The sequence below is a fragment of the Mastigoproctus giganteus genome, chromosome 1 (assembly GCF_048544385.1).
Source record: "Mastigoproctus giganteus isolate SK-2022 chromosome 1, ASM4854438v1, whole genome shotgun sequence".
Classification (NCBI taxonomy): Eukaryota; Metazoa; Arthropoda; class Arachnida; order Uropygi; family Thelyphonidae; genus Mastigoproctus; species Mastigoproctus giganteus.
Window position 1 is genome coordinate 123,311,798 of NC_143575.1, and position 26,760 is coordinate 123,338,557.

Consider the following 26,760-nt stretch of genomic DNA (forward strand, 5'->3'; position numbering starts at 1 on the left):
CACTTATGTACTAAACTTAAGCATTCAGTTTAATTGCAATACCACGTAATAAATACAGCGGCGGACAAAAAAAAAAAAAAAAAAAAAAATGCATCACATTAAAATAACGTTTGTAGTGAAAGATATAAGATATTGATTGATTACAATTTTGTTTATCGCAAAGCGAAGGTATTGCGCCAGAAAACACTTCTATTGTATCAGACAGTAATTGTAAGGTATTGAATCAGCCGTTTCTATAAATACGGCGTTGGAAGGGTATGCGCGCTCATTAGTATCCTTTTTTGCAGAGGTGTAATATGTTCAGTTGGCTCCATATATTCAGTTGACACCAATAAAAAAAAAATTGTAGCTGTTGCTCTGTCCCAGGAAGGGTTTTCTATGCGTGTTATCGCTGATAAATAGTCTGCTACCAGTCAACAGTATCCCTGGTGCTGAAATTAAAGCGTGAAACCGGTGATGTGAAGAGACCTGGATCAGGCGGTAACAGCGTGACTACGCCTTCCCAAGGTCGATATTTGAAACGTCTATGCCTTCGTAATCGCCATGCTAGTGCTTCTGATCTAAAACTGGACTTTAAAATGGCCTCTGGTGTTGAAACAAGTGCGCGAACTATCCAAAGACGGCTTTTGAAATGTGGTCTGCATGCCTATCGACCCAAGAAGAAGCCTTTGTTGACCCAACACATGAGGAAGAAGCGACTTGTTTGGGTTAAAACGCATGTTTCATGGACAAAAGAGCAAATGGACACCGTCATCTTTTCTGACCAATCGAAATTCAACGGACATGTAGACATGTATAGTACCTTATGTAAGGCGGCTCCCAAATGCTACTTCAACTCTGCCGTGGTGTTACAAAAACTCTGAAAAAAGGCCAGAAATGTGTGTAATGCTATGTTTGTGCCGTGTATGTGTTTGCTACGTTGTTTAATCGTTTCTGGCCGCTTTGCTATCAGGAAGCAACAAGCACCAGGGTGGTGCGTCCTGATACCCGTCTACGCCGCGTGGAGGCAGGCCACAACTGAGCGCGATTCGCAGCAAACCTCGAATGTCACGTACTGAACGTCCAAATCATTCAAAATATGAACAAATAAAATTAAATTTAAACAGTAAATTAATAAAAATTATAAAAATAAAAGGAATTAAAAACTAAAGCTGTCGAGACAGTGCCACAGGTACAACTCATCAATAAGAGCATACGTGTTTGGATAGAGGAGAGTTTTCTTGGATGGCAATCTTCTTAGGTTGCCAAAACCAGGCGCCAGCGCCTTAGGTACAAATTGGAACAAACAACACTTTGTACAAAAGACAAAGGGTACGATAGTTAATACCCCAGGATTGATGTGAAAGACGGACAAGCATAGATGTATTCTTGGTTATTTTATCATGAAGGTGCAAGATATGTTTCTGGAAGTTTAACTTACGATCCAGAATAATACCTAAAAATATATGACTCAAACAAGAAAAGAGATCGACCAAAAAGTTTGTTAAACTTTATGGTCGATCTCTCTCGTCGGAGGCCTGAAAATGTTAAAGTTGCCCTTAAGATAAAGAAGCTTAGTCTTGTTAGGAGAAATGGTGAGTCTATTAATAACGGCCCAAGAGCACAGATCAATACTTTCAAAAGAAGCACGATAATTACCAAGGACAATAAGGGTTATACACTGGTGTGCAAAACTTAAGGACCAATTTCACTATTTCTAAAGGTTACAACGACAAAATCAAACGAAACAGCCTGTGGTGATTTGCGTAACTATGGGTGTTCAGTAGAAAGTTGGTGCACATGCAAACCTTTGAATCGTGATGAGAGGGCTCACATAAACAGATAAAAGCAGCAGTTATGTGCAAATTACTGAATGGTGAGCACGATTGTAACAGACGTTCAATTGGATTCATACAGTGCTACAGACAACGAAATGGCCAGTAGACAACATCTGGATGTCTTTTTACTCGGGGTCGAAGTCGAAGTGCGAGGAGTGTGGGTGCAGAGTTCGGTATCGCCCATAGCTTCGTCTCACGTGCGTAGTCGGCCTTTAGAACGACAGGTACAGCTGTTCAAGGACCAGTGGTGGTTGTCCACGAAAAACAACGCCAAAGGACCGCTATATACTCCTACAGGACAAGAGGGACCGACACCAGACAGCGGAATCCATTGCAAACCAGCTGCACAGGAGCACAGGACGCAGGTTATCGCAGTTTACTGTGGCCAGGCGACTCCACAAAGGTGGACTGTTTGCCCGACGGAGAGTACGCTGTGTCCTTTTAACACCTGCCCGTCGGAGACACAGTTTACAGTGGTGCATCGAACACAAGGACTGGACAGCAGCGAAATGGGGTAATGTACTCTTAACTGATGAGAGTAGATTCAGTCAGCAGCGATTCTGGACGTCAGATAATCTGGCGAGAGGTTGAAACACGGTATCACCCCTCAAACATCACTGAAAGGGATCGATATGGCGGTCGAGGTATTCTCGCCTGGGGAGGCATTATCTTGGATGGGTGTGCACAACTCCAGATACTGGAAGGGTACTGTAACCGGTATAGTAGCGTGCACCACGCTACTATACTGAGGCAATCCTTCCCCATGTGTGCCTTTTCCGAAATGTCATTGGCCCCGAGTTCATGTTTATGGATGATAATGCCACACTCCATCGCACTGCAGCTGTTGATATGCTTTTGGAAAGTGAGGACATTGTTCAGTTCGTACATCCTACTGAACACATATGGGACGCTCTGGGGAGACGACTAGCGGCACGTCCACATCCATCAGAAAAAGTTCACCAGCTGAAGATGGCGCTGACAGAGGAATGGACGATGTTACCGCAAGAACTTATCAACAACATTGTTCTAAGTATGGACAGGCGGTGCAAAGCCTGCATCGACATGGTCCTCAGTATGATATAGGTGGCCATATCTCCTACTGAGGACTACCCTTTGTTTTCCCTTTGTTCCATCTTTGGCAGTGATGCATCTATATCATGGCAGCCAGTGTTATGTTGCCATTTTTGGAATCAAGTCCCTCCGTACCGTTTTGTTTCCGTTGTTGTGTCGGTGTTGTTTCCTTCATCATTTCAGTACCTCACGAGGTTCCTTTGGTATGCTTTTCCCATAACCAAGCCACTTCTATGAAAAGCTACAGGTGAAAACCTGACTGATCCTTAAATTTTGTACACCAGTGCTATTTATGATATTATATTATGCTATTTTAGAAGCATTGGGAGCTGAATGGAGAAGCCACTCATCTAGAACCAAATCCCAGACGAGTGGACCAAGCACTGAACCTTGTGGCCATCCTCGAGAGACAGAGCGACTAAGTTGTTGAGTTCCAGAAATGACTTGTATAGAACTGTGGAAAAAGTAGTTACAAGTTAAGTTGTAGAGCTGGTAGTAGCATTGAGCAGCCATAAGGCAAGCAAAGAAGCTCTTCCACCAAAGGATGTCAAAGACTACAGAGAAATCTACGAAAATAGCCAAAGCATATTTTAAAGTGCAGTTGTTTACTCTGGAGAGAAGTTCAATCACTCACTGTGGGTGACCCAGGTGTGAACCAACGTAAGCAGGGGTCGAGATGTGGCGCCTACACCACATGGAGGAATGCCGCACCTCTGTGTTACTAGTCAATACTAGGTGGTAGATTACTCTCATCAACCGGTAAAATACCCACTTTGCTTATTGGAGGCTTGAAGTGGTGGAACCCATGTTTAGTCTCCAGAACTAAGTTCCGATCAACCCTTCCCCATCTCTTCCATCATGCAGTATGACTGATGACTTTTGAGGTTATGATGAACATCATGGCGAGATCCAATTTTCCTTACATTTCGAGGATACAGCTCTAAAACGATGTTCGCAGGCCGGCCGCTAGTTAGTACACCGGACCGAACCTATTAGTAACTCTTTAGGAGACTTCTGGATCAGCTAGTGTATAATCTTGCTACCTCTACTCTGCCAGATAATGACTGGAGAGAGTCCGAGAGTAGTATGTATGCGGTAGGCATTGTCGAGGCCGCGTTATGTCAAGAATCTGGGTATATTCTTACCATGTGTATGCGATTTCCAAAAAATTCCATTACTTCAGTACAGCATGTCCCTCCCCCTACATTTTCTTACTATTGAATGCACCATGAATTGTCAAACTAATAGAGTAAGCTTATCTGCGAAAAAAGCTAAACCTCCCTTCCTAGTTTATTTCACAAATATACGTGGACTCAATTCTAATCTCAACGATGTCTATTTCCACTTGCAGTCTGCCAAACCCCATGTACTTTTTCTGACAGAATCTCAGTTATCGATTGATTCAACGACTGCCCATCCCAGTTGCCCAAATTATTCGCTGTATGATTCCTTACGCCTCAAAGGTTGTTCTTGTGCATACGTCCATTCCAATATTCCCTGTCAGAGACTTGGTTATTTGGAATCTCCTCTCTTCGATCTTCTCTGGCTTAAAAACTCTCTACTTCATTGTATCAAATTCATCTGTTCTCTCTACCGTTCTCTCAACTCCACCAATCACTTGGAGCTCTTTGACTTCCTATCTTTGCAACTTGACTTGGAGGAGTGCCTGAGACTCGTTATTAAGGAGCACCACACAGAGGTCCAAAACTGCATTTTTCAACAGGACTGAGCACCTTGCCACACAGAAAAATTGGTAAGTTTTATGCTATTAAGATTTAATGATAAATTTGTCTTCTTGTCTCACAAGGCTTGAAACATACTTACACCAATGTTTTCCCTCGTTTTTCTCCCTTAAGGTGAAGTCATACCTCAGAAATGCTGGCATTGCAATGTTGGGCAACAGTGCAGATTTGAACCCCATTGAAAATTGCTGGTACATAATGTCGTCTAAAAATGCACAGAAGAAGCCATCAAGATAAGATTCAGCTGCAGGAGAGCATTGTAAGGATGTGGTACCACGAAATTGGGCAACCGTATATCCAGAAGTTGAATAACTATATGCCAGATCGTTGCAAGGCTGTAATTGCAGCTCGAGGAGGAACAACAAAATAATGAGGATTTATTTTGCTGATTTATAGTACATAAACTTTTTACGTTAACTTTCATTTCAGTTTGTACACGTAAATGCAATAAAATGTATGCTTGGTTTTCATGATTGCCATTTGCATGATTTCTCATATTTCAATTAATTACGCATTTTACCTTTTGGGAAGATATTGATGGCAATTAGGTATATCAGGTGAAGTATTTTTATTGGATTTCATTCACAGAGATATATATCCCATCTAACAAATGTATTTTGAATGTTTAAGCAACCCAACCCACAATGCAGCGCACAACGCATTACAGTAGAACACGGATAAGAAATTCCCGCATTAGAAGTTTTCCCTGTACTAGGTTTAGTTTCTGAAGTCCCAATTTCACCTCTATACAGGGTGATTCACTACCAGTGCGACAAACTTGCAGGAGGTGTAGGGGGAACAAAGACGAATCGGAATCACATAGCATTGCAGGGTCCGAAATGCCTTCGTTATGCGGTAGAGGACGTTGAACGGGAGGTTGCGTGAACAGCGATCCCGCTGGAAGTCAGCATTTGCGAACCGTTTCTGTTGAAGAAACCAAATAGCAAAAGTCCTCCGGAGTGGATAATCCGCAGGCTCCAATGATTGGACGCGTTGCAGCTGGTATGAACTCATTTGGTTTGTTGACAGTATCCTCCATACAGTGGATTGGGAAATACCCAATCGTTGGCCTATCGCTTGAGTACTCGTACTCGGATTGCCTTCTGCAAGACGTAGGACATTCTCCTCATTGTCTGGCGTCCTCGTCGTTCACTCTCGATTCATGGTACCTCTCGTGAAACAACCAGTCTCACGTAACCTTCTGTGCACACGTGCGAAAATCGTATGATGAGGAGCACGCCTGGGCGGGAAACGTTCCTGGTACAAGCGCAGAGCGGCCCGCCCGTTACAGTCCGCAGCTCCATACGCGAGGTGCATGTCGGCCAGTTCAACGTTTGAATACTCGTCCATCCTACTGCCTCGGGAACCGGTTCGCAAATGCTGACTTCCAGCGGGATCGCTGTTCACGCGACCGCCCGTTCAACGTCCTCTACCGCATGACGAAGGCATTTCGGACCCTGCAATGCTATGTGATTCCGATTCGTCTTTGTGCCCCCTACACCTCCTGCAAGTTTGTCGCACTGGTAGTGAATCACCCTGTATATGTAATGTGTTATTTTCCCACGTAAGAAGTTTCTCGGGTAAAAAGTTCGTGACAAAGAATACACAGTACATTACTAAAATGATGTTTTCCCACTTAATACATTTTTTTTTTTAAATATAGAAATTCTTTATTTTTAATATTAAAAAAATATTAATCAATAAAAATATTTGGTAATGGAACAAGTTAGCGCGTTGCATAATTTTATTTCGTAGTAAACCCCCGAAATAGGTGAAATGGCATCATTTTTTACATCTCATATTGTGAATGCCTTTACAATGAGTTGCCCTAATATTTCACTACCTCCAATAAGCCACGCTTCACCACTGAGAAGACTAATATTACTTATTCTCTCCCTGGGTGGTGGCATCCTCCGAGAATCCACTAGCGAAGCGTTGCCTATTCGAGAATCCAGTGTCGAAACGTTGCTTATTCTAGGTAGTTCAACATCACGGCAACTCGTTGCGAAGGCATTCACAATATGAGATATCACAAAAACCATGCCACCCACTCGGTGATTTACTTGCGAACTAAAATTATGCAACGCACCTACTTGTTTGATTAGTCAATTTTCCGTAGTCTGATGCTTTCAGCCTTAAATCCTTTTTTAGTATAAAAATTTTGATATAATGGACATGACATATTGCAATTGTTTTCATCGATATCCATAATTGGATTGCTTCGACCTCGTGAAGCACAGTGAAGCATTTGCCGTTAAATTCTGATTTGTCTGAACAGTTCTGAATTACTTAGTGGGTTGTTCTCTGTCTTATTGTAATTGTGACCTTTTAAGGTATGTTGAAACTCCAAAGGAGCTCATCCTTCCAACTTGGTAATGAGTTTAATGAACAGAATGATAAGCAAAAAAGGTGATGTTGGTGGCTTAAAGCCACCAAAATCACCTGAAGACACCAGCATTGAGAGACTGATCATAGTCAGAAAGAAGGACGGTGGGATTTGATAGACCTCATTGAACAACAGCCATTAAGAATCTGAGGGATTACTTCGAGGAAGACCTAGTGCCGATGTAACAAGCCATAAGGAATATAAACAAATCAGACACCCCGCTCAATCTCGACAACGAGATCCCACTCACAGTGATAGAAAGAAGAAAGAAAGGCAGAAAAGGTGGGGAAGAAGCCATTCCATAGCGTATACAGTACATTGATCTCTATTAAGATTACAAAAGTAAGTGGCTCGAACGCATGGCTCACAAGCGAGACGCTCTTCACCCGAGTCCGAAGGATTCATGCTTGAGATCCAAGACCAGGCAATCAACACCAGAAACTACAGGAAATAATATCGCCAAAGAACCCGGAGTGACAGACGATATATGTCGACAATGCCACCTGTCACGAGAAGCAATACATCACATCACCACTGGATGCAAAGTAATCACCCAGATGGCTTAACTCAGACACTACCAGGTCGCCAGATGGGAATAGTTCAGAAGCTAGCGCAAAAATACCATTCGCTGAAAGACAGTGTACAGTATTACAAGCACGAAGCACAAGCCGTACTAGAGACCTCCTCACAATAGTTTATACCGTCAAGCACCATAACAACAGACAAGACGATCCTGCACAACCGACCAGATGTAACCCTCTCGAAGAAAAGGAAATGGCTATCTACTTGATCGACATATCGGTTGCCAACACCAGCAAAATCCAGAAAATCTACGAGGAAAATAGCAGTCAGTACACAGATCTCAGGCAGGAAATCAATGAAATGTTGCATAATGAAAATTTAATGACCATCCCGATTATCGTGTCAACCAGCTGCACGGTGCCAAAGAACATCCAGATAAACGTAGCAGCAATGGTCCTTGCAGAGAACAAATTACAGGAATCTCCAGAAAATCGCAAGCCTGAAGACTTGTACGGTAGTCAGAGAGTAAGCCAAGAGTAATAATTACAATAGTAACCGGGCATAACCAACCACCACACGTACTTGGTACCGGTCCCCGGTTCACGGTGTGGAAAAATCCTATAACAAGAAAAAGTCATAATAATAATTAGTTGTTAATGCGCTTATTTATGATATTTTTAATTTTATGAAGTAATTTGAAAACCTGAAATGGTATCGATAGCAAATTAATATTGCGAACAAATTTTGAATGTTTTTTCAAACTTAATTTCACAACAATAAAAATAAAACTTTTTGATAACCATTGTTTCTCATCGAATCATAATTCTTAAGAGAATCACGAAATTATCTGTCAAGAACTACTAAATTTTGGTTCTTATTTTGGTTCCAAAATTCCTTATTTTGGTTCTGGGTAGTAGAGCAGTAGAAGCATTGCTACTCTTTAAAGTTTGAGAACCGATTCCCCAGGCCTTTTTTAACACAAGGTATAACTCTCCGGCTTACTCTCTGACTACCGTATACGTGGGGTGGTTGGTTATGAACGGTTACTATTGGTATTATTACTCTTGGCTTACTCTCTGACTACCGCACAAGTCTGCAGGCTTGCGATTTTCTGGAGACCTTGTGTTAAAAAAAAAGGCCTCGGGCATCGGTTCTTAAACTTTTGTGACATAGGAAACCTCCCTCCATCCCCTTTTAACCTGAAAAAAATTTAGAAACGCTGGCATAGAGTCGATTTCTATAAATGGCAGAAGCTGATAAATATTCCCGACTGGAGCTATTTTTATGAGCTATTTTCATACCGTGGGTAGAGTTAGTTAGCTTCGACTGAAGATTTCATAGTGTATTTTCATCCGTTAACTAGGGGGTTTTTATTTCTCAAAATTGGCGAACTGACCACAGGAAACAAAATTTCATTGAAAAACTATAGTTCCGCCTCCTGACCTTAGTTTCCTAGACGCAGTTCCAAAAAAATCAATCTGTTCATATTGCTCACATATATATTAAGATGCAATACATACGAGGAGATTTGAGAAGTTCGTGGCCTGAGTATGAAAGTGTAGTGGTACATTGTTAAAAATGTATGTACTTAATTTGAAGTGTACTTGGACACTTCAAATTTCATGCAGTTTTTTTTTTTTTTTTCAAATTCCAGGTCCCGAAGTCAATAAAGCTGTATGAACCAGGAAGGATGAACAAAATCAGTCACCGTGTAGTCATCTATGTTGAAGGAGACTTCCCCTTTCTGTTTCATCGTTAAGAAGTGAGCGGTAGAATTATACAAGGAAAGGAGATCCTGAAAGATGACTCACTCTGTGGAAGACCAGCAACATCCATTATTCCAGAAATCAGAGAGTGACCACGATCTGGTGATCGACAAGTGACAGTTCGGTATATTGCTAGCGTCTTGGACATCTCATCTGAACCTGTGTACCGTATACAGTAATGACAGAGGTTCTCGCATTGAAAACGGTGTCAGCACGATGGGTCCTAAAGTTTTGACAGCAGATAAAAAATGAGAGTTGTCAAATGCCTTTTGGCCGTGAAGGGAAAGTTGCAACACTTAACCGTGTAACCAGTTACAATCAATAGTTGCAAAAAAGACTCTCTCTCTCTCTCTCTCTCTCTCTCTCTCTAAATGAAATGAACAATTGCATCGTCTTCAAGCAGATCCAAGGTTTGTGACCATGGATGAGACGTGGGTTCATCACTTTCACAAAGGAACAGTCCAAACAGTGGAAACACAGCTTTTCTCCCCCTCAAAAAATGCCAAATTGATCCCTACTGCTAGAAAGGTGATGACATCGGTTTTTTATTTTATGTGGATGGAATGTTGCTATGTAGGACGGCACCTGAACGAAAGTTCAACTATTTGCTATGGGATTACAATCAATAAGGCCAAAAAATTAGAGGGCATATTACGCAGACCTTCTGAAGCTTTGCGTGAAAACATCAAAGACAAACGCCGAGAGAAATTCAGCAACGGAGTCTTGTTCCATCAGGACGCCGCGCCTACTCACAAGTTTGTCATTGCCATGGCTGCACTGCATAAGTGAGATTTGGATCTTGTACCATCCTCCATATTCACAAATCTAGTACCATCCTCCATATTCACAAATCTAGTACCATTCCTAATTTGAAAATCCATCTAGCTGGTATCCATTTTCCCACAGACAGTAACGTCATCACTGGAGTTCCTGCATTTCTGGTGGCTCAAGAGAATACTTTCTTCTCTGCTGAAATCAACGCAGCAATGGTGGAAAAATTCTACTGACTCTAAAGGCAACTATGTTGAAAAGTAACACGTTACCAGACTCCTCAGACTCCCCTTCATACTCATGTCAAGGCGCCTCCGTAGCCATGTGGGCAGGAGCAGCAGTGCGTAGCACACGCTTCTTGATTAGACCGGGGTCCGAGCCCGTGACCACCAAATACGGAGAATGCGGAAAGGTCAGGGAATGACCACCGCATATCCCCGGAGCATATGGCCTTAGTTGCTAATGTCCCTAAAAAAAAAAAAAGAAAACCCAAAAACCATACTCATGTCACGAACCTTACAAACGTCCCTAGTACATTTAGTTCGTTAATAATTCCGTACCATTGTAAAAAAAAAGTCACAAATGATATTTTAATTCGGATTTAGAGAGTACACTTCTTACCACACATGGCTCTTTCAGAACAAACATCATTCTTTAAGGGTCGGTTTATGAAATGATGCGAAACGTGAAATGATGAGCAATGAGTCGGGAACTCAGTCTGTTAGAAACAAACGATATTGTCACCGTTGCCATCTACAGGATCATAGTTAAAAAACCATTCTGAAAGACATCTGACGCACTATGCCTCATGCTTTCGTCATTTTGTGGAGCTCATCCTATAGCAGGTTAATATCATTTCTGCATGTGGCTGCTGACATGTTATTAGGTGGAGCCAATAATATATCTAATAAATTTGAACAGAACGCATGAAACGAGTACTCTTTAAAACAATTGTAATTATCGTCTATTAGAATTCTATTTCTCGGAAATTGTCACTCACAAATATCCAATTTAGAGAACATCCTATAGTTTCACTCGACTGGTTTTGAAGAGTTAATTGTAACAAGAAAAAGATAAATAAAGAAAGCAAGTTCACTAAGAGCGTCTACTTACCTGACGCTGTATTTTCATATACGTGAAATCCCGACTTCTGCTGGTTTCCCCCAATAACTGTCTTCTCACTGTACATGCTTATTACTTTTGACAAAGTTGCAGTGCATTTTAACCGAAGTTCATCACTCTTGAATAGCTTCTGTTCTATCCGAAACCGGAGGCCCAATATTGTTGACACTTGGTTATCGGCATAACGTATAAGGGGAAAAGGTATCGTGCGTTCAGGAGGTATCTGTCGAAAAAAATTAGGACTGAAACGATCACATTGTAAGCAATCCCTCATAAGACACTTTTTCCGAATAGTACACGCCGACTACTCTTTTTTGTTATAAAATATTTGATTTACTTATTTATACAGTACATTTCATATATTACACAAAAATGCAAATCACATCACGTTTTGATTACGTCAAGAAAGATCATGGAGATTATTATTATTACACTTAAAATTATTATTTCGGTTAACAAAATCGAAATAATAATCTTAAGTGGCCAAGAATTAAAATGAGTAACATATTTAGTCTTATTGATTTTAATAGCCAAAGAGAATATAACGATCGTGCTGTAAATCGTTTTAGATGAATCCCTTTGACAATGAAAAAGAAGCAAATTCTTTTTCATACGGCGATTCTACCAACCGTGCCATCCATGAGGATAACACAGTTGGTAGGATCACCATCCTCCCCACACCGGGAAGAAAAGACCTGCGTTCTAATCCTTTCCACGGCTGGATGGTTTTTATGGGTCTTTTTCACAATGTGACTGATTTAGTCGGTCTCAGGCGAGGGTAGCATGGTTTTTTTATCCCATAAATTGGAGTTTTTTCTTCGCCGATGCTCCAAAACATCCTACTGCAACAGCACCTCTGAGCAGCGAATGAAGTGCACACAGGCTGCCAAGACAACTCACGTAGTTTTGTCAATGATATTCAGGAATTTTGCCAGCAGGGATAAGGAGGCATAAATTCAAATTGAGTAAGATGGTTGCAGAATAGATTTTGCCTTCAGCCACCGGGTTGGGTTGGTGATTGCTGGAACAAACTTCGTCAGATGTTGTAGAAGTGGACAGCTTGAATGAATTCAAGAAAGACTAAACAAATTATTGGAGGGGATGGATAGGTGAAAAGGATTTTTTTTTTTTTTTTGGGTGATGCTGTATTAACTTGCTTTCTTGCATAGTTTGCTACTATTAATACTAATACAATTTAAAATACCACGGAACACGCCATTCAGGATAAACTAAAACAGCCAATTATCTGCAGTAAATTTATGGGCTCTATCACATGTGTAATCTAATTTACTTAACAATATCAATAAATCAATATCAATAGATTTAATGAGAACTAATTTGTTTCAAAAGGAACAAAATTTGTTTCAAATTGTGAGGAAAAAAATAAACAATACAAGTTTAGTTAATAAAACTGAGATCTGAGACCGTCATCTGAGACCGACTAATTTAATCATTTACGGGGTTTGAACTCAGACGTTTTCCAACCGGTGTCAGAAGGACGGTGATTATACCCAGTGTGCTACTCGCGAGGGCAGTTTTAAAGAACCAGTGGATCATGCAAAATGCGTCTCTTTGGAGTCAGCTCATCCGGCCCAGTGAAACAAACCACATTATATCTTTGAGGTGGAAAGGTTGTGAAGCGTCTGTCTCTGACTTGATACGTTATACACTTAGACATTAGACACGTTATACATTAGACAGGGGAAAAATCTAATGATCAGAAAAGATAAGACGAATACAGTCACAATGGTAATAATTTGATCACTGGGGAAGGGGTAATAATTTGATCACTGGGGAAATAAGGAGGGGAAAGATTATCTTTATTATAAAAATAATAAGAATGCATGCAGGTTTCTCCACAGCGCACATACACACACATACTAGATTTTCTATCTCATAATGTCCGTAGCGCTAGCTAGGAATTTACAAATAAAGTATTATTAAAAATGTATAAATATATATACAGTATATTAATTAACGATAATATTCAAAGAACTCACAAAGGAAAATCGGTCAGTTCCAGTAGCTCTAAAGCTGTGTGTGTGTGTGTGTGTGTGTGTGTGTGCTTAAGCTCCAAAGTCGTCGATTTAACTGTTTGATCGAGGGAAAACCATGCAACCGTCAGCTGAGACCGACTAATTTAATCATTTACGGGGTTTGAACTCAGACGTTTTCCAACCGGTGTCAGAAGGACGGTGATTATACCCAGTGTGCTACTCGCGAGGGCAGTTTTAAAGAACCAGTGGATCATGCAAAATGCGTCTCTTTGGAGTCAGCTCATCCGGCCCAGTGAAACAAACCACATTATATCTTTGAGGTGGAAAGGTTGTGAAGCGTCTGTCTCTGACTTGATACAACGTTATACACTTCATGTCAATAGGTTTAAATCAACACGTTGGAGGAGGGGAAAAATCTAATGATCGGAAAAGATAAGACGAATACAGTCACAATGGTAATAATTTGATCACTGGGGAACTTTTGAGACGTTCTTTTGGGATCTTCCATGTGCATTTTTGCCAAAAAGCCGGTGATGAGATAATTCAAACGAAAGGTATGAATGGCGTTGTTGTTGTTGTTGTTTAAGGGTTTTAAGACACAAGGGCACCAAAGGTCGAGATGTAGCTTTCCAGTTTTTTTTTTTTTTTATGTCAATCAATTATTTTCAGATTCGTTTGTCAAATCGAATTTGCCAAATGAAAATAAACAGTTCATCTAGATTTTCTAAGTTATCTAATATATATTACATTTGAGCCTTGCTCAAATCGAAATAAATGTCGAAACTGTTCCTTAAATCCAGCTCTTGAGTAATTGTCAAAATAACTTACCAGATTAGTTAAACACGATTTTACCATAACAAAACCATGTTGTGTGTCCTCCAGAATGTCATTTATCTCTGAATGATCCTATATGATCATTACCTCCATGATTTTGATTATTATTGGAAGTCAGGCTAACCGGTCGATAGTTACCAATTTCACTCTTAGAACCGCGTTTATTTATTTATTTATATATTTATTACAAATTACCACGGTACAGCCGTAAAATACACATTACAGTCTTGGTATTGTTCCGATTTACTTGTACAATTTTTATTTTTTTCCTGTTACTGCTTTACTTTTAAATGAATTAATTCACTCCTCCTCGGGATTCAACTTTAAAGTAACAATGTTAAAACTCAACATATCAGAATTGTAATCTCTTAAAATACCAGAATTAAAACATAAATTATTTATCTTCTGCATTATTAAGTTAGTATTTTTAGTTTATTTACAGAGTTATTTATTTAGCCGAGTAATAATTATAAGCTTTAGTTATCTTTCAGACCTTTAAAAGTCCTTCAGATTTAGTGTCAACATTTATTTTTATTTTTATTTTTTTTTGACACCTCGCAGATAAGGCTTGAAGAACATCTAGTTCACCACAGCAACTAGTTGTGACTTCTAATCCCTTTTCTGAGGTCATATCCCCCCCCCCCTAATATAACCTCAGAAAAGGGTTAAGAAGTCACAGTTAAGAAATATCCTGTGCCATTTAGGATATTTAAGTCTCTGAAAGTTCATTGAATTGTACGTTTCTTTAAATATATCATTTCTGCACCGTTTGCCTTCATTATATTTTCTTAGACTTATACTTTCTTCGACTGGCTTGTTAAACCAGGTGTATTTTACAGAAACATTCTCACAAGAGCAGTCATTCCTTTAAATTCCATTCCAGCTTCTTTATTATTTCTTCTGTTTTGTTATCTGGACATCTGATTATCCGTTAATTGCCATCTGCCACTTAGGTTTGGGGGGTCAATTTGTCCGTTGCTGGATTTTGCAAGGGCATTCCGCTTTATTTCTTGTAATCTATGGTTCTAGGGCTTAAAGTTGAGGTTAATGTGCAACATCGATCTCAACCTTGTGTTCGGTTTTTGTGTTGCTTTTTTCAGTCATTTAAGTAGCCAGTGCTCTGCTCCAAGGTCTTCTGAATTTGTTTAGGTGGGCGTGATGACCATATAACTCCGTCATACCTAGCAAACGGATAAAGACACCTCTCCATGTATATAATTATTAAATAAGACTTCGTTAAACCTCTCACTTTTCTCTTTCGATAGCCAGCAGGCTTTGTGTACGTTTCTCTGTAATTCCTCTATATGCTTGTCGAAAGAAAGTTTCAAGACCCAAATAAGGCCTAGATTCTTATAGTGGGAACCCTATTGACAAGCTCTCTTGATTGTTACATGGAAGATAGTTGGCCTCTTAATTAGTTTAAATGTTATCAGTGCATAACATTATTGGTGACTGTATTGGAGATACAGTGGCATTTCGCCATTCAAGGAAATCTCTGATGAGTCAACTGATGCCTTTAGAATTAAACTTAATGTGTCAGTGCACTCTCTTGCTGCATCGCTCAAAATTGCTGGGATATGCCATTAACTCCTTTAGACTCTAAAGTTTTTCTAATCGGTATATTGTGTTATTTGTTGTTGTTGTTGTTTGAGAGCTATTGGTGCAAGAGCAGCTTAGGCTATAATGCGCCTAGTCTAGGTTAGAGAGTTTCATATTTCGACATTTTTCATTATGTTGTTCAGAAGGAAGCCAAGATTTTGTTTTATAATTACGTAGCTTTTTCGTAAGTGTTATGCTATTAATTTGTATATGTTTTGGTAGTATTCGATTAACTTAAGGAAAAAGAAAACGTCGGTAATATTTGGCCGGTTATCTAAAATTGTTTTGAGCGTTAAGTTTGTTTTGTGCATTCATTGTTGTTTGAAAGGCTCTTTTCTGACTTAAATCTTGGACAGTTCACCATGAAGTGATGTACAGTGAGCGGCACTTAACAGTTTTGGCATTGAGGAGGGTCTTCACCTCTGAGTAGGTAAGAATGAGTCATATGGGTATGCCCGATTTGCAATCGAGCAAGGATCACTTCTTCGTGTCTGTTGGATAGACAGCTGGTAGGCCATGGTTGAAGTGTTTGTTTAATTACACGAAGTTTGTTGTTAGTTTGATCTTGCCAGTGTTGTTGCCATTGTTTTGAACTGCTTTGGTGGATTAAGGACTTGTAATCGGTATATGGTAGTGAGCGGAAGGCATAGTCATAGGTAGCAGCTTCTCTTGCCGCTTTATCTGCTCTTTCATTTCCAGTTATTCCTGTGTGGCAAGATCCAGCAGAATCTGATCTTGTGATTATTTTATAAAAAAAAAGCTTTGATACTGAATATTGGACTTGTTGTAAAACTGGGTGTGCTTTAGTATTGGCATTCTGCAAGGCAATGACAGAGCTAAGCGAGTCAGTGAAAATTATACTGTCTGCTATCTGTTCATGTTTAATTTTGCTTACGGCCATCAAAATGGCTTGTAATTCCGCTGTAAAGATACTGCATTCTTTTGGGAGTTGTTGGATGAGAGTACAGTCTTCAGAGTGAATCGCAGCTCCTAAACAAGTCTCTGTTTTTGAGCCATCTGTGTATTATGAAAGTGTGATGTTCTATATATCTCTCATATTGTGGAGTTACATTTCATAACTATTTTGCCATCATTGCATCACTTGGGTACCTACCCACCCACCGAAGAAGGGCCAAATAGCCCTGAAACGGCAACGGGAGAGGGGACATCAGAGAGCCTGATGATGTCCGGAGTTTCCAAGAATAGGTAACAACAGCCTTCTCCACTGGGGAAGCGTTGCCTATTCGAAGAGTTTATGAGTTTTTGAGTGTGTGAGTTGAAGGAGATACTGTCCCTTTCATTCTTCTACACCGTTTCTTTTCCTCTTCCACTCTTACTATTACTTTCCCTCTACTTTTTTGCTTTTCTAAGTCTAATAGGGACAAGTGGATAGTCGAGTTATTATCCCACACATATGCAAAATAGCCCTGAAACGGTGCCGTCTGGGTGGTGGTACCTATCTGAGAATAAGTAACATTAGTCTTCTCCTTAGGTGAAGCGTTACTTATTCGAAGTAGTGCAATATCATGGCAACTCGTTGTGAAGGTATTCACGATATGAGATATAACTTAAAACGATGCCGCCTTATAAATATTCTGTTATATATACATAGTCTAAATTTGCTCGCAGCTTGAGGCTTGGGCCCTAAATGCATATTAATCTTAATATTAGTGTGATGTTCATATTTTTCTTGGTATGCTGCATGTAGTTGCTAGTAGTTAATTCTCGGGAGATTTGTTTTCCCCCAGGATTGAAAATGCAGGTCATATGCAGGTCGAATCATAATCCATGGTGGAATGACCTGTGTAGTCGTAGTAGCTATGCTATCATAATTAAAGCTCTCGGCTTAACAGTAAATATTTTAGACGGATGTTGGAACGTCGGTTTATTCGTGGGTGGGCTTGGTATAAGTTTTCCTAGTACGATGAAAACAGAACCTCTCTATTTGGATGATCGGTGATGGATTTTATCTTTACGGCATAGTGTAATAGGTTCTGTCGTCTAAGTTGTAGTGAAGGTTCATGTGCTTCTGCATATAGGCTTTGTACAGGTGAAGTGCGAAAAGCTCCAAGTGCTATACGAAGCGCACTGTGGTGTATGGGATCTAACCATCTCAGGGCACTTAGTCTTGCGGAGTCGTAAACAGGTGCTCCATAGTCCAGCTTGGAACGTACTATTGCTCGATAAAGTTTAAGTAGTGTATGTTGATCTGCACCCCAAGTTGTTGCGGAAAGAACTTTGAGTAGGTTTAACTTCTTGATGCAAGAATGTCTTAGTTGCTTAATATGGTCAAGGAATGTCAGTTTCTAATCTAAGAGAAGCCGTAAGAATCTTATGTTTGGTACAACTGGGATTATATATCCGTCTAGTTTAAGTTTAGGATCACGGTGTAGGTTTCGTTTCCTACAGAAGTGTATACATGCAGTTTCTTGAGTGGAAATCCCGAAGCCATTTGTTTGCGCCCATTTACTTATTTTATTTTTTGCTCCTTGTAGCTGCCGTTCTATACTTCGCATATTCTGAGAGTGATGGGAAATACTGAAATCGTCAACGTATAAAGCGGTATCAGCAGCTTTTGGTATATGATCAGTTATGGAGTTTATTTTGATAGCAAAGAGGGTTGTGCTAAGTACGGTCCCCTGAGGCACGCCCTCTCCTGGGTGAAGACTTTTGAAAGAGCATTCTGCAACCTAACTTGAAATGACCTGTGGAGTAAGAAATTTTGAATATATTTAGGAAGATGTCCACGTAATCCAAGGTGGTATAGGTTTTGAATAATTCCATAACGCCATGCCGTATCATAAGCTTTTTCTATATCGAAACAGATCATTACGTGGTGATCTTTTCGGATAAAGGCATTCCGCACTCTGTTTTCTAATTTGATAAGTAAATCTAGTGTTGAACTATTTTTCCTGAAACCATGCTGTGCAGGATTGAGAAGGTTATTTCTGTTCAAAAACCATGTTAGACGAGCATTGATAATTTTCTCCATAACTTTTCCCAGGCAACTTGTTAGAGCAATTGGACGGTAGCTGCATGGGTCAGAGAGGTCTTTCTCCAGTTTTGGGAAATCAAGAATTATTGCATGACGCCAACTGTCTGGAATTTGGTTTTCTAGGAAGATTCTGTTATATAGTTCTAGTAATGCCATTAGGGATTGTTCATCGAGTTGATTTAACATTATATAGTGGATTTGGTCTGGTCTTACAGCACTTTGCTTTGTCTATGATAGAGCATGTTTCAATTCATGGAATGTTAAAGGTAAGTTGTACTCTTCATTATTTCTTGTGGAAAAATTCAGTTTGTCTTTCTATTCTTGCCTTGTATATTTGCAAACTGGGAGTATATGAGGTGGTCGCTGATATTCTGGCAAAGGTTTCGCTCAGTGCATTGGCTAGTTCTGACAGCTCTGCAGTGACTTGTCCATTCCAGTTTAGGATCGGAGTTGGAGTAATCTGGTATCTGCCACTCATTTTGTTAATTTTATTCCAGACAGTTTTAGATGTTGTGGAACTTGTTAATGTAGATGCAAATTTTATCCAGGATGCTTTCCTACTGGCTCGCCTAATATATCTGGCTCTTGCCCATGCCTTCTTGAACAATATGACGTTCTCTAAAGTTGGATATCTTCGAAAAGTATTTTCCAGGTTGTGTTTCTCTCTTTCTTAGCCTGCGCACATCCTGCATTCCACCATGATTTTGGATGTGTTGGAAAACGAGGCGATATTTTTGGGATAGAGTGTTCAGCAGCTTGAATTATTTTATTTGTTATTTGTTTTCTCTTCGATCTGTGGTATTGTACTGCTGCATCTAACGATTTTTTCTTGATAGTATCAACATTTAGTTTTGCAAATTATTTATAAGTTTCCTAATTTGCTTCATTTATTTTTCATCTGGGAATTTTGCGTAACTTGCATGTGGTTCCTAATGCCATGGTGATGAATCCACCATGATTTTGGATGTGTTGGAAAACGAGACGATATTTTTGGGATAGAGTGTTCAGTGTTCATTGGATTGTGATCACTGCTGAGAGGATCACTGTGCACTGACCAATCAAGTATTGGAAAACATACAGACAGGTCTATAGCTGTAGTATTTCCTGATGGCAGATGTGTATATGTATGTGTGCCGTAGTTCAGCGAAGTTAAACCATTCTCGTCTATCCATTTTTCGATTTGTTTTCCTCTCCGATCTGTGGTTGTGTTATCCCACACAGGGCTATACACGTTGAGGTCGCCTAGTATACAGAAGGTGGTAGGTAACTGCCTTACTATGTCTTCTAAGTTCTGTTGTAATAAAACTTGGTTTGGTGGAATATAAATTGTTATTACTGTTATGAGGGATCTAGTGGCTATGCGTACTGCAATTGTTTCAAGGGTTGTGTTTAGCGGGACAATCTGGGAAGGAATGCTAGAATTTACTAGTATTGCCACACCGCCTGTTACACTGTCCTGCCGTATAGTTCTTTATTAAGGTAGAGTCTTGAGGTCTGAAGTAGGTTTCTTGTAAGCAAAGACATAGCTGTGCATACAGTGCAATCAGATCGTATATGTCACCTATAATTAGTGCGGAGTCCTCTACAATTCCACTGGATTATGGTTTTCATTATTTGGTTTTGGAGAGGTTTTCGGACTGTTTCCTAGATGCTGTTTTAAGTCTTTCTCACGTTGGTTTTTCCTTTTTGGGGAAATATGGTTTTCCAGTGTCCATCTCTTCTTCCGCGAAAATCTCTAATACTAATTCGTCTGCTTGGTCCGTCTCCATTTGTTCCGTTGACTTCTGACTTATGACATTACGTTTTCCTTGAGGGGCTTTCATTTCTGAGTATTTTACATCGGGAGGTACGGAAAGTGGCGTGTTGGTCAGTTTCTCTTGATGTTTTGGCTGGGATATTGTAAGTAGTGCTCGTGCCCAGTCTGAGATGGACTTCTTTGGAGGAATTGTAAAATCTGTTTGGGTTTCTATTGTACGCCGATTCGTTACGACCTGCGCATAGGAAGGTCTGATTAAGATAGTCGGGAGTACAGTTCTCTGAGCTTCTTAGTATGTCACAGAATGTTCCACTTTATACCGTTGAATCTGTTTTTCTCTTTTCCAATATTCACAATTCTTGGAATAGGCGGAATGGTCTCCCTTGCAGTTTGGACATTTCGGGTTCTCGGCAGAACAGTTCTGATTGCTGTGCTCCTGAGACCCGCAGTTGGAACAGATGGCTACACCACGGCATGCCATTTGTGAATGACCATATTTTTGGCATTTAAAGTAGCGGAGAGGATTCGGAATGTATGGTCTGATGTTACAATTTAGATATCCGGCCTTCACATATGTAGGTGGTTTAGGAGTGTTAAACGTCAATATGATATTTCCCCACTTACCTCAACCATTTCTGTGTTTGGGTAAGTGTCCCATCTCGTGTAATTTTAATCCTTCTCACAGCTATAACACCTTGATCTTCAAGTTCATTTTTAATTTCTTCTTCAGAGACGCTGATAAGGTCCCACTCAGAAATTACTCCTTTCGATGTATTTAGCGTATTATGGGGAGAAAAAAAAATCAAATTATTATTTTAGGGTTGCCCGTAATTAAATACATTAACCCGTATTTGTGTCTGTAAATTGCGTATGTTCTATGGTTGATTTGCCTGTTTTGCTGGACGAAAAAACCCCAGTTACTAGGGAGAAAAACCTTGCTATCTACGCCTGAGACGAACTAACTCAGCCACGGAGTGAAAAAAGCCCATTAAAGTTCCTCGCGTCATCGACAGGATTCGAACCCAGGCCTTTTCCACCCGGTGTGGGGAGGACGGTGACGATACCACTGTGCTACCCGCGCAGACTGTATTGTGGGGAGAGACCTTTGCTGGGATCCCACCAAATGTTTTCATTTGAAGCATTCTTGCTGCATGGTTAGTTTTTGCTGTCTCGACTAGAATGTCGCCTGATTTTAGTCGCTTAACATTTTTGGTGTTCCAGCCACACTTTCTAAACATTTCTGGATGACGAATGGCGACAGTTTTCCTAATTTGGTTTTCCTTTTGGTTGCAATAGTCTCATTGTCCTCATTTTTCCGACTCAATGGAGTCAGATCTTTGGGATCCGTGATAACGTTTGAGTCATTCATGTTTGCTCCTTTTGTCCTTGGTAGTGAGAGCTGGAGCGGTGCCAACTAGTGACCAAGCGGAAGTAGACTTGTGGTTAGTAGGACTAGAATATAAAAAAAGAAAAATGACTTTCCTTTCTTAGGAACCTTTGCACTGATACTTTTCAGCAACTATATATATTTACAGCAGAGAATTAACTTTAAACTCTCGATATATCTAACAGTCTTTCACTTTAGGAATCGCTTTATAATTGCAGAGAAATCGCCTGATCACTAGAAAACGCTTGGCACTCGGGGCCCTATATTGTTAGTCGGTATATAATTTAATATGACTGGCTAAACTACAGTCTTGTTTGAATAGGAACTCATTTACAGATTACTACAATTATAGATGTAAATCTAATCCAGACCAATCTAAAACGATTAAAAAGTATACTTTCATGAAGGACTGGCAATAAGACTAATTCCAGTCTAATTACAATGACGACATTAAATTAATCAATCATGAGTAAAAGAAGCGTTATGACTGTAATAAACAGGTCGTGTGCTCACTTCTTATAACACAAGGAATATAAATGGCAAGAAAAAAACCTTTCTAATGACATTCTCTCTCTGAAAGTAAGGCTACTACGGCTTTCCTATATACAGGGTTGTTAAAATTAAAGTATCCCTATGTAGAGGGCTCTGGAGCGAATTCTAAGGCTCGTACTAAAGATAAATTTAGACAACAGGTACAATAAAGAATGCGCTCTCCATTTTTTGGAAAAAAAATAGTTACAAAATTTGTCACTGTATGGCGCGTAAGTATCTTAGTTACGATTAGGCAAATAACTTACGTTATTTGCATAATCGTAAGTTATTGCTACAGCGCCACTACTCAGCTCTACTGTACTGTATAAAAGCCAAGCAGTTTGTTCAAAATCATACAGTAGATGTTTACCTGCACTACAGCAGCAATGCCAACAACGTTGCAGAAAAAGGCGCTATTAGTGAAGCTGTACTATCAGAACAGCAACAATGAAGCTGCGAAAATGAGAGAATTCCTGCGTTAGAAGCTCATTAGGCCCACGTGGATCTATAACTGTTTGTGCTGTCCGCAAAACTGATTGGGAAATTTGAAGCCACAGGACATCTTGGTGTCCAACCAGGTCGAGGTGGAAAACGAGCGGACTCCTCTCGTGTTGAAGATGTGGCTATGGCTGTCGTGGATTTATCAAGTCAATCTCCATGTGATAGCGCAAGTGTGCCACCTGTTTCTCGTGAAGTGGACATGCCGTATTCCACTGTAAGGCTAGTAATGAGTCAGGTGTTGCGGAACTATCCTTACAAGATGCAGCTAAAGCATGGTAATGCAGATATTCATTTCAGTTTCTGGCGCGAATGAGAGTGGATATCAGTTTCTGTTTCTGGCGTAAATGAGTGTGGATATCACTTGGCCATGGAACACCCTTTGAAGTGATGAAGCCCACTTCTGCTTAAATGGACAAGTGAATATGCACAACTGTCGCATTTGGGCAACAGAAATCCCTCGAGTTATCGAAGAGGTCCCGTTGCATTCTCCAAAAGTGACAATGTGGTGTGGATTTACGGCCGCATTCATGATTGGGCCATATTTTTTTAAACAGGTAACGCCGACTAGACCCCGCACCTGTTCCATCACTGGACAACGGTATTATGAAATGTTGGCAAATTTCGCAATACCAGAGCTGCAACAACGTGGGTACCTTCAGGATACCATATTCATGCAAGATTGTGCGCCACCCACATCCACCGTTGTGTCCAAAGGTTGCTAAGGCAACACTTTACAGACGAACGGGTCATCAGGCGTTGTTTACAGATATCTTGGCTACCCCGATCACCGGATCTCACCCCATGCGACTTCTTGTTGTAGGGTTTTTGAAGAACCAGGTGTTCCGGAAGGATGTCAAACTGTGGCAGATCTGAAGGTCAGTATTAGACGTCATGTTCTGGCTATTCCAGTTGACAGGTTACGTTCTGCTGTAAAAAATGCTATCCTTCGAATGGGAACTGTTGTTAAACAAAACGGAGGACACATTGAACAATTGTAGCGCTGTTCAAGTGATTTGTATTGTGACAAATTTTGTTACTAATTTTTTTTTTCAAATAAATGGCGAGCGCATTCTTTATTGTACCGGTTGTTCAAATTTCTCTTCAGTACGAGCTTTAGAACTTGCCCTAGAGCCCTCTACATAGAGATACTTTAATTTTAACAACCTTTATATATACACTGGTGTTCAAAGAAGGTGCTTAACCCTCTCTCCCTTAAAATTGTAATTGTCGTCCGAATAACGTAAGTATATTGCAATATTTCTTATAGATTGCACCAGATAAGATTGACACGCGTAGGTGATGACTTAATATTGCATCAGCTATTACTTTCAGCTATATAACACGTTCTGCAAAAGTTGCAGTCATTCCTTGCTTGCATCAGGATGGCGAGTTACGTGCAGTTCACGCCACGAAGAAAGAGTGCTATTCTTGCTTTATGTGAGGAAGGACGTTCGTCCTGTCATATTGCTTATAGAGTGTCTTGTAAACTGTCGACAGTAAGTAGATTTCTTTCCAAACTCAAGAAATACTGGTTCTGCTGATAGGAAATAAGGAACCGGACGCAAATGTCTCTACGCCAAAACAGTGGTATCGTCACCGCCCTCCCCACACGGGGTGGAAAAGGCCCGGGTTTGAATCCTGTCGATGACGCGAGGAACTTTAATGGGCTTTTTTCACTCCGTGGCTGAGTGAGTCGGTCTCAGGCGTAGATGGCAAGGTTTTTTTTTTCCCCAGAAACTGTTTGCTGGAGTTTTTCGTCCAGCAAACAGACAAATCGACCAAAGAACACACGCAATTAACAGACATAAGACACAGCACGGCAGATGAATTTAATTATTCGGGTGGCCTAAAAATAATAGTTTTTTTTTTTTTTTTTTTGGCTCATACCGATCGATAAGATACTGCAAATCATCTTTTGTATTCCGAAAGACTCTACAATTCCATTGAAGGATTCTTTCCATTGTGCGATTTTATGAGTTGTTTCTGGTTCTGGTAGCTTCTTAGTTGTAATTTTCATGTATCGATCTGTTTTTGTATTGTCTTTCTTAGAAAAGAAGGAGCGTGTCACATCCATCTCATCGGTTGCCTGTAGTTTTGAAATTCCATCATCAGAATCATGCTGTTCGTCGATGTCCATGTTTCTGCCACTTTTGGTTTTATTGTTGGAGAAACATCGGTTGGTATGGTAATTGGGGTATTACTGGTCTGATCGGTTGTTTGTTACGAAGGACACTGTTTGTAAATAGTGGATTAGAGGATGGTTTTTCTTAATAAAAAGTGCTTCATGAAAACAAGTGCTCCTCTAAAAAAACTAAGTATTCCCACCAGGGGAAGCGCTCTACACTTTCCGAACCTCTGGTCTAGGCCATTCCAAATTTTATTAAAATCGGACCGAAGGACATCTGTCAATTATTATTATTATTATTATTTCCGTCCTCATGTAATAACTTGACTCTCAGCGGATAGTTTTTGTTGGACAAGTGATTACGCACAATAGTAATAGAAATCGTGGCACGTGATACAAGAAAGCAAGCGTATGAGCTTATGTAGCATCATCCAAAAAAAAAAAAAAAAAAATTCACACAACTATTCCCTCTAAATGTTTGTCCAGTTCCTCCTTAAATTTATTTAACCTATCAACTTCCACAACGACAGATGCAAGTTTGTTCCAGCAATTAACCACCCGCTGGCTAAAGTAAAATTTCCGCACAACTATTCTACAGCTACCTTTCCTCAATTTTAATTTATGCCCCCTTAGGTTCGTAATCTGAAAAAGTCGAAGAATCCCATCAGAATTCAGCGTGCTCAATCCATTCAAGGCCTAGCAAAATTCCTGTATATCATTGACAAAACCCCATGACATGCTCTGGCAGCCTGTCTGCATTGCTCAGAAAACTTCATATCTGACTGTACAAAAACTCCCAGGTCTTTTTCATTTTCTACCACCCTTAGTAGTACCACATAGTTGGTACGTTCCTCTCGGGTTTCTTGTACCCATATGCAGTACTTTGCATTTGCCAATGTTAAACTTCAGTTGCCACTTCTCAGCCCATCTTCCCAAATTATCTAGATCCTGTTGCAGTAGCACACTGCCATTACTGTCATTAACAACCTTGCCAACCTTTGTATCATCTGCAAACTTCGACACTAAGCCTGATATACCTAAGCCTTCATCAATAACATTGATAAATACACAAAACAACAGAGGCCCCAACACCGAACCCTGTGGGACTCCACTAATAACATTAGTCCACGAAGAGCAGCACCCATTGATTACCACACTCTGTCTTCTCCCACTCAACCATCCTTTTATCCATTGTAGCAACTTACCCTTAATACCATTCTGCTCCAATTTGTACAGTAGTCTTCCATGCGCAACAATGTCAAAACCTTTCCTGAAATCCAAGTATATGATATCAAAATTATTTTTTGCATCCAGTTACAAAGTTAAAAATTCCTTCACAAGGGAAGGAATTTTCAACACGCATAACAACCATATCTGGGCAGTCGAGAACCCGCATGCAATACGACGTCGTGCAGCACAGATTCGATTTTCGGTCAATGTATGGGCCGGTATTATGGGAGATCACCTCATCGGACCTTACCTGTTACCGTCGTCTAACCGGACCTATCTGCTTGATCTTTCTGCAGCAAGTATTGCCACAACTTTTGAGAGATGAACAGATTTCTGCATCTATGCAACAGACAATGTGGTTCCAACACGATGGAGCCCCTGTCCATTATAGCGGAGATGTTCGTAACTACCTGGATGTCACATTTGGTCAACAGTGGATCGGACGTGGTGGTCCCGTGCGTTGGCCTGCTCGGTCACCCGACCTATCATGTCTTGATTTTTATTTCCGGGGTCATATGAAATCGCTAGTTTATGACACACCTGTTGACAATGCTGAGGAGCTGGTTGCAAGAATCGCAGTAGCTGCCGAAGAAATTCGAAATTCGCCT

The 26,760-nt window shown here is 40.3% G+C and overlaps 1 protein-coding gene across 1 annotated transcript in view; it reads right to left on the bottom strand.

The window, feature by feature from the left end:
* Positions 1 to 7,932: 7,932 nt before the first annotated feature.
* The window catches only part of LOC150091120 (uncharacterized), a 764,830-nt gene continuing 746,002 nt past the window's right edge, over positions 7,933 to 26,760 (bottom strand). The window contains exons 7-8 of the mRNA XM_090385941.1: positions 11,189 to 11,420; positions 7,933 to 8,156 (exon numbers count right to left, since the gene is read on the bottom strand). Of these exons, the coding sequence (XP_090242067.1) occupies positions 7,933 to 8,156; positions 11,189 to 11,420 (456 nt within the window). The remainder of the gene's footprint in view (positions 8,157 to 11,188; positions 11,421 to 26,760) is intronic.